This window comes from Eleutherodactylus coqui, chromosome 2 (assembly GCF_035609145.1).
Source record: "Eleutherodactylus coqui strain aEleCoq1 chromosome 2, aEleCoq1.hap1, whole genome shotgun sequence".
Taxonomy (NCBI): Eukaryota; Metazoa; Chordata; class Amphibia; order Anura; family Eleutherodactylidae; genus Eleutherodactylus; species Eleutherodactylus coqui.
The window spans coordinates 139,584,306-139,597,334 of record NC_089838.1 but is presented as its reverse complement, the minus strand read 5'-3'; the positions used below and the strand labels follow the sequence as shown (position 1 = coordinate 139,597,334).

The window sequence follows — 13,029 nt, the reverse complement described above, 5'->3', positions numbered from 1 at the left end:
AGTGGCAGGTTGGGGCACAGGGGGAGAGGCAGGGGTGCAAACCGGAGACGGTGAACGGCCTTTGTCCCACCTTGCGGGGTGCTTGGCCATCATATGTCTGCGCATGGTGGTGGTGGTGAGGCTGTTGGTGTTGGCTCCCCGGCTGAGCTTTGCGCGACAAAGGTTGCACACCACTGTTCGTCGGTCGTCAGGCGTCTCTGTGAAAAACTGCCAGACCTTAGAGCACCTCGGCCTACGCAGGGTGGCATGGCGCGAGGGGGCGCTTTGGGAAACACTTGGTGGATTATTCGGTCTGGCCCTGCCTCTACCCCTGGCCACCGCACTGCCTCTTGCAACCTGCCCTGCTGATGCCCTTGACTCCCCCTCTGAAGACCTGTCCTCCTGAGTAAGCGTTGCACACCAGGTGGGGTCAGTCACCTCATCGTCCTGCTGCTCTTCCTCCGAATCCTCTGTGCGCTGCTCCCTGGGACTTACTGCCCTTACTACTACCTCACTGCAAGACAACTGTGTCTGATCGTCATCGTCCTCCTCACCCACAGAAAGTTGTTGAGACAGTTGGCGGAAGTCCCCAGCCTCTTCCCCCGGACCCCGGGAACTTTCGAATGGTTGGGCATCAGTGACGATAAACTCCTCTGGTGGGAGAGGAACCGCTGCTGCCCAATCTAAGCAGGGGCCCGAGAACAGTTCCTGGGAGTGTTCCCGCTCCTGAGCAGGTGTCATTGTAGTGGACTGAGGAGGCTGGGAGGAAGGAGGAGCAGCAGACAGAGGATTCGGATTGGCAGCAGTGGACGGCGCAGAACTGCGGGTAGACGATAGGTTGCTCGAAGCACTTTCTGCCATCCAGGACAGGACCTGCTCACACTGCTCATTTTCTAATAACCGTCTCCCGCGTGGACCCATTAATTGGGCGATGAATGTGGGGACGCCAGAAACGTGCCTCTCTCCTAATCGCGCAGCAGACAGCTGCGACACACCTGGATCAGGAGCTTGGCCTGTGCCCACACCCTCACTTGGCCCTCCGCGTCCTCGGCCACGTCCACGTCCACGTCCTCTAGGCTTACCCCTACCCCTCAGCATGCTGTATTACCAGTGATTAGATTTCCCAGGCAGGAAATAAATTGGCGCAAGACTGCAGGCCAAATATAATTTTTGCCCTTTTTGGAAAACGAAAGGCCCCACTGCCTCTAGTGAATGAATTATCTAAGTTTAATAACTGTGCTGTGTCCCTGCTTATGTGTCACAGAACGTGAGGGTAGCAGAGTTATTATAACTCTTGGAGAGCAGGTATTTTTTTTTCCCAATTAAGGAAAGCAAATGGCGAACCCAGCAGTAAAGCGTAGCTGGCTGCGTATGATTTAGCAATGTTTTTCACGCAGCTCACACGTCTACACAGGCGTAAGGACGGACACAGGCTGGACAAATAGATTTCTTTTCAGTTTTTTCCCACCAACAGGCAGCACTGCGTATATTCAATGAACCTGCGAAGTTTAATAACTGCGCTGTGTCCCTGCTTATGTGTCACAGAACGTGAGGGTAGCAGAGTTATTATAACTCTTGGAGAGCAGGTATTTTTTTTCCCAATTAAGGAAAGCAAATGGCGAACCCAGCAGTAAAGCGTAGCTGGCTGCGTATGATTTAGCAATGTTTTTCACGCAGCTCACACGTCTACACAGGCGTAAGGACGGACACAGGCTGGACAAATAGATTTGTTTTCAGTTTTTTCCCACCAACAGGCAGCACTGCGTATATTCAATGAACCTGCGAAGTTTAATAACTGCGCTGTGTCCCTGCTTATGTGTCACAGAACGTGAGGGTAGCAGAGTTATTATAACTCTTGGAGAGCAGGTATTTTTTTCCCCAATTAAGGAAAGCAAATGGCGAACCCAGCAGTAAAGCGTAGCTGGCTGCGTATGATTTAGCAATGTTTTTCACGCAGCTCACACGTCTACACAGGCGTAAGGACGGACACAGGCTGGACAAATAGATTTCTTTTCAGTTTTTTCCCACCAACAGGCAGCACTGCGTATATTCAATGAACCTGCGAAGTTTAATAACTGCGCTGTGTCCCTGCTTATGTGTCACAGAACGTGAGGGTAGCAGAGTTATTATAACTCTTGGAGAGCAGGTATTTTTTTTCCCAATTAAGGAAAGCAAATGGCGAACCCAGCAGTAAAGCGTAGCTGGCTGCGTATGATTTAGCAATGTTTTTCACGCAGCTCACACGTCTACACAGGCGTAAGGACGGACACAGGCTGGACAAATAGATTTCTTTTCAGTTTTTTCCCACCAACAGGCAGCACTGCGTATATTCAATGAACCTGCGAAGTTTAATAACTGCGCTGTGTCCCTGCTTATGTGTCACAGAACGTGAGGGTAGCAGAGTTATTATAACTCTTGGAGAGCAGGTATTTTTTTCCCCAATTAAGGAAAGCAAATGGCGAACCCAGCAGTAAAGCGTAGCTGGCTGCGTATGATTTAGCAATGTTTTTCACGCAGCTCACACGTCTCCACAGGCGTAAGGACGGACACAGGCTGGACAAATAGATTTGTTTTCAGTTTTTTCCCACCAACAGGCAGCACTGCGTATATTCAATGAACCTGCGAAGTTTAATAACTGCGCTGTGTCCCTGCTTATGTGTCACAGAACGTGAGGGTAGCAGAGTTATTATAACTCTTGGAGAGCAGGTATTTTTTTCCCCAATTAAGGAAAGCAAATGGCGAACCCAGCAGTAAAGCGTAGCTGGCTGCGTATGATTTAGCAATGTTTTTCACGCAGCTCACACGTCTCCACAGGCGTAAGGACGGACACAGGCTGGACAAATAGATTTCTTTTCAGTTTTTTCCCACCAACAGGCAGCACTGCGTATATTCTATGAATAATAACTGTGTTGTGGCCCTGCCTATACAATTCTTTCCCTGCAGTATCAATGGAGGGTGCAATGCTCTGCAGAGGCGATTTTGAGAAGCCCAAAAAAAATGCAGCACAGCCAACAGCAGCCTGGACAGTACTGCACACGGATAAATATGGCCCTAGAAAGGACCGTTGAGGTTCTTGAAGGCTACACTCACTCCTAACACTCTCCCTGCCTATGCAGCACTTCTGTCCCTAATGCCAGGTGCAACGGTCTGCAGAGGCGATTTTGAGAAAGAAAAAAAAATCCCACTGCTAACAGCAGCCAACACACAGCTATCAGTGGCCCTAATAAGGACCTTTGGGGGGTCTTGAAGCCTACACTAACTACCAATTCTTTCCCTACAGCAGCTCCGGTATAAACAGCACTGTCCCTCATCTAACTCACACCGCATCTGAGGCGAGCCGCGGGAGGGGCCGACTTTTATATTAGGCGAACACCTGATCTCGCCAGCCACTCACAGCAGGGGGGTGGTATAGGGCTTAAACGTTGCAGGGGGAAGTTGTAATGCCTTCCCTGTCTTTCAATTGGCCAGAAAAGCGCGCTAACGTCTCAGGGAAGGAAGTGAAAGTAACCAGAACACCGCATGGTGTTCGTCACGAATAACGAACATCCCGAACACCCTAATATTCGCACGAATATCAAGCTCGGACGAACGCGTTCGCTCATCTCTAGTGATTATGCAAATTTTGTGAACATACATTTACCCTAGTAAATGGTTTTAATAGAATATTGTAACAAAAGGAAATGGCTGTTTTGATGTACAATCTTGTGATAAAAATGATATTGCAGGCATTTCACTTCCATACAGTTCTATTTTCCAACATAATCAATTTTGATTACTTCTGTCATTGCTAGAAACATGTGGCTGTGTTTTTGTTTTACATCCCAGGCTCCTTTCTCAATTAATGGCTAGCATTAAGCAGCTCCAATTTTCATTAACATATTTATCTTCAGATATTAATTTGCATTTTATGAACCTTACAGGTAAAATATTCAAATTACAGTTTATGGCTTGATAAGGCCATAATTCTGATTTTAATTATGTTCTTTTATTGTTTAAATGTGCTGTTTGCCAAACAACAGCTTTGGGGAAAAAAACAAGAACAAATTGTAAATATTCTGTAAAGAAATCCGAATTTAAGCATTTCTGTTTTCATTTCTTATGCAATTTTAAAGCAACAATGTTTTTAATTAATCAGCAGTCAAAATGAAGTACCTGTTTAAAAAAGGTTACTGGACACCTTTGAAACATGTTGCCTGGCTATTCTTGCTCCTGCTCTGCCTCCCCCATGTGTATGTGTGTGTGTGTGTGTGTGTGTGTGTATATATATATATATATATATATATATATATATGTATTTTTGTGTGTGTGTGTGTGTGTGTGTGTGTGTATATATATATATATATATATATATATATATATATGTATTTTTTTGTGTGTGTGTTTTTCTTGTTTTGTTCAATAATAATTGTTCTGTCCATCTTGGGAAATAAACGACTGGAAGTTCCCTTCAAAACCTTGGGGTGAGTTTAGTATCTGTGAACTTGGCTTAAAGATTGAATCTTTTAGTTGTCTATAACGGTGATATTAATTTAGCAAGCAATAGGGGAGCAATCAGAAAAGAAGCAAAATGTGTGAGTTTGATTTATTTTAGTGCAATACATTTCTAACTTAAGTTTCACTATCAGCACTAAAAGTCAGCACCAAGAAACAGCATCATGTGCAATACTCCTCTATATAGCAATTTGGCTGCATGCTGAAGGATATGGTGTTCATACCTGTCCTTGTATTTTTTATCAGTATATGAGTAAATATGGCTGGCAATGATATTTTAAATATGTCCTTTTTCTGTGATTTGCTTGTAATGTTAATGTAGGTGCTCGCAAGAAAAGGAGGACCCTAGACGTAGGTTGAGAGGTTGCGTATTTTGGCCAAGATATCAACCAATATCACGCATTTATTTCTATTGATCATCATTTCTACAGCAAGCAGTCTGGCTTTAAGTGCTAGGGGAGCCCTGGGTATCACTGCCAGTGTGCTTCACTTTTCAGGAATAGGGCAACTCACCAGGCTGAATCGCATGGGACGTGATTAACACATTGTAAGCCTGAATGGCTTAATTTGGCACTCTTTGAATAATATTAAGCAGACACTCCCCTCAATGTGCGGTAGGTATGTAAGTGGTTGTTCATCAGCACATTGTACTTGTGTAATACTCTTCCATATAGCAATTTGTCTGTCTGCATGCTGAGGGATGTGGTGTCTATAACTACCTTTGTATTTTGTAGTAGTATATTAAGAAATATGGCTGCTGGCAGTGATTACTGTGAAAATCTGATATTAATTTTGTGGAGCAATCAGAAAACAAGTAAAATATGTTGGTTCAATTTCTTTTAGTGTGACATATTTCTAACAGAAGTTTCATTACAAGTGCTAAAAAACAACAAAGAACATTCACCTTAAAATAAAAACATCAGTCAATATAATTATTTGAGTTGGCCCCATATGGCAAGTTGTTCCTCTCTTATCTGCTTTAGAAATGCTATGAAAAGCTGATACGAGCATCATTACCAGTCCAAGATCATTAATAGAAAGTGCAATGTGGGCAGCACCTTGATAGGGGGTCAATGATACTAATAAGCAAATGAGGATGTAACTCACCTGGTGCCAGGGGGACAATCCCGGTATATACTGGGATATCCCGATGGTACCTGTAGTCCAGGTGTGCCTTAAGTATAATCCCACAGAGTACTGATTGGTCTGGAGAGCATGCTTCGAAACTTCCTTCGATACACTCCAGTGTAGGTAGGTAGAATATATAGCAAAAATGCAAAGAGTGCAGAGCACCCCCCAAAAAAAGAGTTTCCTTGGTGCTTCCAACACAAACAGAAGATTTAGACTGATAGTATATTGACCCTTAGGAACGCCAAGAAAACTCTTTCCTTTGGGGGTGCTCTGCACTCCTTGTATTTTTGGTCCAAGATCATTGTCACTCAGTATAAGACCTCAGGTAACTGGCAAATGATGGTAAACTGAGTAGTTATGGAAATGTACTATATAGTTGTAGGCACTTCATATGTTGATAGAGTGAATCTGTATGGTGTTATATAAAGGAGATATTCTAGAGTAGAAACAATGCATAGCAAAGGAATAAGGAGTTATAGCAAAGCTCCATAAACTTCTATTGGTGTCAAATTACAGTTCAAAAAAACTCTGAGCTCTAGGACTATAATAGTTATTGGCATCAGCGCTCATTTTTAGAGTATGTAATGGTAAATCAGCCTAGATTTGTAGCAAGATAGGAGCTGGGATGTATCAGAGAGTAAGTGGAATTTACCCTTCTGCGTAGAAAAGGTGACTGACAGCCATTATGACAACTTTCTCAGGAGCAAAATTGGAACATTTTATTTTTCACAACTTGATAAGAGAAAGCAACTCAAGCATGTAAAATCCCCGATGATGTATCTTTATTGTTATGTTATAGGAAAATACTTTTTAATCATTAACTACTATATTTTTATAAAAAAAGGAAAAATGCAGGTAACAATTGAAACGTTATCAAAGAAATACATTCATGTGAGGAGTTCCAGTGCCCTTTGAATGTACTGACAAGCGTTAGTAAAAATGAATGTTTCATTCAACCAAAAGACTGCATTTAAAACATAAGTATATCTGAAGCACCAATGTTATGGAAAACAACATTTCGTGTATGTGCAAGCATTCTGGTACCCAGTGATAAGCATAAGTTCAAATCTCAACATCACTTTCGGGTCGTAACTCAAGAGATAAGCAGAACATTGTTTGCTTTAAAAATGTCATGCAGGGGAATATAAATCTTAAAGATGCTGGGCCTTAGAGAAATGAAATATCAAACAGGAAAGACAGGAAAAAAGGTGCATCATGCTGCTACAGTCACACTGTGTAACACTAATGGAGCTTTCTTCTTTTGAAGCTACATTGTATGGCTTAACATAAAAGATAAACTCCCTTAGAATTCAGAAGAGTTAACTACAGCAGAAATTGCGTGAGAAGAAGGAAAACACATGAAAAAACAAATAAGAAAAAGCTGTGAACTAATCCTAGTCCAAATATTTTCTGAACTTGTACGTTTGAATGATATAATATCCAATATAGATTCCCCTGCATTTACAATTTAACACAGCAAACTCTGTCAGAAAGAATATTGCACAACCCAGGAAATTTCATGTAGATTATAAGAAAGTACAATACACATGACTGTAAATAACCCTTCTCCTTAGCTATTCTGATATTTTGACAAAAAATATAATGTCATACTCTGTCTGGTAAGATGTCTGGATTATTGATCCATTGTGTCCATTAACAGGCCATCCAAGTCGATAGTACATTGTTGCCACTTGCTTCAATACGTATTCCTAAAAGAAACATACATTATACATTGCATGCCTTATTTAGAACTTTTTTATTCACTTGTGTATAAAAATAAGATATAATAAATATATAAGATCTCACGTATAACACATTACATTCCGTATAACAATGTGTTACTGTTTAAGGCCTTAGTCAGACGGGCGTTTTTTCGCGCGATTTGCGCATGTGCATGCGTCCGGTGATTTTTTAAAATCATTGCCTTGCAATGGTATCGGACACATGAGTGCTTTTTATGCGCTCGTCCGATAAATTATAGAACAGAAATCGCAGATCGCACCAATCAGAGTCAGGTCTCACTCACACCCATTCATGAATTCATGAATGGGTGTGAGTGAGACCTGCCTCTGATTGGCTCAGCACTGAGCCAATCAGGGGCAAGTCTGACTCATACCCCCTTCACACCCACTGCAGGCCGGCCGCGCTGAACTCCATCTGCCAGGACAAGGTGAGTATACATATATTTTTTTATTTTTACACTTTTCTGGATGAATTGCAGGGAAGGGCTTATATATTTAAGCCCTTCCCGACAATTCATCCCGCGCTCGCCCGCAGCGCATTGCTTTCAATGGAGCCGGCTGTATTGCCGGCTCCATTGAATTCAATGCGCTGGACAGCTCCGGCCCATTTCTAATGAAACACGGCTAGGAGCAGATTTTTGGCCCCCGTCACGCGATTTGCGGATGCGCATCCGTCATGCCATCCGCAAATCGCGTGAAAAAACGCCCATGTGACTAAGGCCTAAGGGTGCGTTCACACGAGCGTGTGCGTATGCGTTAATACGCGCGCGTACACATACATGCAGAAACATGCGTGAACGAAGGTCAGTGCTTGTTATATGCGTGTAAGAACGTTGAATTTTGGCTGCGTGGAGCGCCCATAGATGCACTCCATACCTTGCGCTCTATCAGCATACCAGGAAATATGCACGGCGCCAATAGTTAGGCATTGATAGTTCTGAGCATCAGGATTTTATTGCCGCCACAGAGATTCTTTTATTCCTACCTTTTTTCCTTTACCCACAACCATTAGCGATAATATATATATTTTTATTCTATTCTCCACCTCAACTGGCTGTGTGAATGTATGCTGTATATTGGGTAGTTCACACGGCCAGACTCCCGTGCTGCATGTCCCATAGGAGCCAATATAAAGATCAGCGCAGTATGGACCAAACAGCCACGCATGTCCTTTTTCCTGTGGTTCGCGTTGGCACGCAGGAAAAACACGGACATATAAACACTTCACAGGAAAAACATTGTTTTAATAGGCACGCGTATGTACGCGCGAACACACGCTCGTGTGAACCCACCCTTATGGGTAAAAGTTTAATACATTTACAGCATTTTGGGCTATTCTGCCAGTCAACAGTCTTTGGTCATGACTCATATATTATATCCTTGAAGTGATTATTGTAGCTATTAGCTACTAGCTACTAATATTCTTATTTTTTCTTCCAATTTTAAAATTAATTTGCTTTGTTCATTAGATCCTTTGGTCATTATGATGCTGTGTACATTCTGGGCAGTATGAAGACCATTGAATGTTTTGAATTATTGTCCTAATGTAACCTCCAACCTTTTTGAGCTTCTGTTACTTCACTAAATCTGAGACATTGGATTGCATGATTTGTTTCCTCTATCTGCACAATATTGTTAGTTCTATTGGATGTGACACAGCCTAGAAATATCTAAATTCCCTCTGATTTCCCTATTTTTTTGCTGTATGTTTCTGTGTTTGCTAAAAACCTTAAATTGAGTTACATGGGGAGAAAAAATTCAAAAGCTGATCACCATGCTATAAAAAATTCAAAGAAACCATACTCACCTCACCTGCTTTCTCGACGCTTGTGTTCTGCTGATGTCTAGTCTCTCACTGATCTTCACTTTTGACTTCAGATCGATAATATTCCAACATTGGGACATCTTTTCTCCTTAAGGCACTGTGGAGGTATTATTCCATCTCCCTTATTAACATTGGGATATGTGACCACTGCAGCTAATTATCAGATGAACGGAACAGTTACATGTCCCTGGTGTCGGTGACATCGGGGACATGTAGCTCACTTCAGCTGGGAGTAAAGACCAGTAAGAAACTGAAAGCACCAGAAGAGTGGCGGGAGTGGGTGATGTGAGTATGGGTAATTTTGCTTACAGCATGATGAATACCTTTTGAAATAAAAATTGTTCTCGGATAAACTTTTTCTATTTTTGTTTCATTTGTTCAAAGACTTTTTAAAATGCAGGACATATTTGGGACATTTATGAACAAATCATTGTTATGGTTTTATTCTAGTGACATTTATAGTACATGCAGTACTTTGGCATTTTGTTTTGTATATGTGACCAGTTTCTAAGTGGTTCTATTAAAGATTTTTTTTGGTAATGTTTTCAAAATGACATTTTGACTACAACAGTTTCCTGTAACCTTTTCTTTGTTTTTTTGAGCCTGTAGGAAGCAATCCCCCATAAACTGTCTAAAATATCTGGTATCGGCTATGTTGATTTTGTAAGACAGCCCATGTAAAATGATTAATAAGTTGTTTATTTTCTAATAAATGTGTGTATTTTTGGATTTTGAAAAGATGCTTAATAGACGTCCCTACCTAGATTAAGAAAAAAAACAATATCTTATTGGTTGTGCTGTGTACAGACTTCAGAAAAACAGAGGAAGGAGAAGTTAGATGGTTTGTCCTATCTATCTATCTATCTATCTATCTATCTATCTATCTATCTATCTATCTATCTATCTATCTACCTATCTATCTTAACCATCATGTTTTATTACATGTACAATGATGTTAAACATGCCTTTTCATTGGTTCTATTGAGATAGATAAAGCACTAAGAATTTGACATGTGCAATCAAGTGTGGAAGATGCCTGTAGACTCCATAAAAAATATAACATGTTTCCTGTTTCTTTTTAATAGAATATGTTTCTATTGGTGAGTGGCTAGCTATAAGTCTCCACCTCTGGTAAGGATCAATATTGATGTCAATTAGCTTTATTATATTATTTAAAAATGTTTTTGCACATTGCACTTTATGTATGGAACACTTGTAGACAGTGTATATCTAAACATAAAATTCTTATATGCTGCTTTATTGGATATATGTATTTTAAATATGAATTTTGATACTGATTGCTATTTATTGCCTATTAATTCACATCCAATAGAACTACACACTTGTATAAGTATTATGATGCATTTCCTGCACTTAGTTTACTTGAAAGAAGCTTCAGCAGCAAGGCTGAAATAGATGGGCAATTTTTTTCGCGCATGTATAGGCGCGATTAAAAATTGGCTTTATTGGAACCAATGCTTTTTAGGCTTTAGGGTGGCTTCACACAAGCGTGTTTTTGTGCGTGCATACGAGTGCACAAAAACACACGTCTATTACAACCAACGCACTCCCTATGGTGTGTTCACATGTCCGTGTTTTACAGGCGTACACCTGTAAACATAGGACATGCGTGCACCATTGGGAATGCACGCATTGCCTTCAATGGAGCCGCAGCTGCTGCCGGCGGCTCCATTGAAGACAATGGTCTGCTGACACCCCTGAATTGTTTTTCTGGGAAGATAAGCTCTTCCCTGAAAAACAACCATTTTAGTGTAAAAAATATATATACTTACCTGTCCACTGCTGCCATGTCCCCGGCGGGGATTAAGAACACATCTCTTCTTCATCCCCGTGGGGAAAAAAGAATTCACTGCTGCACCTGTCACAGATGTGACAAATGCAGCAAAGGAATTCTTCATCCCCGCGGAGAATAAAGAATTCCCTACCACAGCTGTCACAGATGACAGCTGCAGTAGAGGATCCAGTTGCCTGCTCCCCTTAATTGTTTTTCAGGATAGGGCTTTAAATATAAGCCCTTCCCTGAAAAACAAGGCAAACTAGTGTAAAAAAAAACAAAACAAAAACACTCTCACCTTTCTTTAGCTGTCGAGGCTCAGCCGCATCCTGTCTGCGCTGTCCCCAGCTCTGCAATGAAGTTCTTTGAGCAGGCGGGAAATTAAAATCCCCACCTGCTGAAAGAGCTGCTTCTGATTGGCTGAGGTGCTCAGCCAATCACAGGCAGCTCTCGCTGAACGAATGACATTCAGCAGCTGCGGCTCTATTGAAGGCAACAGACTTGCATACATGCGTGTTTTTGTGCGTACAGGGGTGCGCACCTATGTTTGCACCTGTGTACACACAAACACACGCTCGTGTGAAGCCACTCTTAGATATGTTTGTCTTTCAGGCTCTGTGTAGTTGAAATATGTGTATAATATTTGAAAATGTCTGAATAGCACAAAAGCCTCAACATTACCAAAGCACAATGATTAAATGATGGTGGTAAACTTTTATGACCATAAACATACAATATGTCTAACTCTACAATTCGAGTTGTTTCTCATCCTTTCTAAAGAACTAATTGTGCCCTAAGGCTCTAGATTTATGTTCACACTTTACAGTTGCTAAATTCTTCTTTACCTTTGATTATTGTCTTTTCACATACATTGGAAGAATCAATAAAATGTTTTGTTGACCACATTTTTGCCATTTCCCTTATTTGTAACTTGGCTTACATTTGTGAAATATTTTCTCTAAAATACATTTACAGTATAACATTCTGTATAGAGCCTACTTTTAAAAAGAACAACAATTAAATTATGTATGTCTCAGTAAACCAAGGTTTTAGGTTCACAGTAGAAAATAGTTTATCTTTTACACTGAATATACTGTAGTCCTCGGTTCGGTCCAGCAATTTATCTAGAGGATAAAGAGCTCGGCTTGCTGCATGCCATGGAAGAAAATCCTTTTCTTCAGAAAGATATCTTATAATCTCTAGAGGGATATTTTGTGTCAGATATCCAGCTCTGGAAAATTAAAGAAAGAGATATTAAATATGATATACTGCAAAGTTTGTTTGAAGTTATTTTGCAAATAGTAAAACAGACATGTTCTTGAGAGACTAGAGAGCTATTGGAGTCATTTAAATTCTTCATCTAAAAACTCATCTAGCGATCATCCAGATATTAACTGTTCTTTCGTACATTTATCATTAAAATAAAGGGATGTGTGTCACTCTGTCCTCCTAAACTTTCTTTTATGTTAATGTTTTATGTTCATCTATTCTTTTCATTGACACTTGTTCTCTTCATGTTTTAACATTTACAATGACTGTTTGATCTACATCAAAAAGAACATCAAATAAAATAGTCACCCTGAATACATAGAAGTGAATATTTTAGAATAACATTAAGAATTAGTTTTGGTTGTTTTTTTGTCATGTAGCAACCTATGGATATTCTGTTGCTTGAGGTGGTAACAGAAATAGAGTTTTTTGCATTGTGTACATACAAAAAATCCTCTATTTAAAAACTATACATTATTGAAGACAATTGCTTTCATTTTTATCTTTTCAAGATTTTTAATATATTAGAAGAAACAAATATAGTTTTAAACAAAAGAAAATGAGTATCTTTAAAACTATCCATAGTATGGAGAGAAAGTAAAAAGCACACATTTGCATAAATATACTTGGTCAAAAATGTGTAACTTTAGTCTGCAAGAAAACTGGTGAAAATAGTTTAGCACATTCACTTTAATAAGTTTTTGGTCCCCATTCAGTGGCTTGGTAGCCTAGTTGGTGACATTTATATATACCATTATGCCATGAAGGCATAGAGTAGTCCAAACCATGTAAAATAG

General features: G+C 40.4%; 1 protein-coding gene across 1 annotated transcript in view; it reads right to left on the bottom strand.

The window, feature by feature from the left end:
• TRHDE (thyrotropin releasing hormone degrading enzyme) overlaps nucleotides 1-13,029 on the bottom strand; it is an 819,510-nt gene that overhangs the window by 77,244 nt on the left and 729,237 nt on the right. The window contains exons 13-14 of the mRNA XM_066589876.1: nucleotides 12,047-12,194; nucleotides 7,213-7,310 (exon numbers count right to left, since the gene is read on the bottom strand). Coding sequence (XP_066445973.1) covers nucleotides 7,213-7,310; nucleotides 12,047-12,194 — 246 coding nt within the window. The remainder of the gene's footprint in view (nucleotides 1-7,212; nucleotides 7,311-12,046; nucleotides 12,195-13,029) is intronic.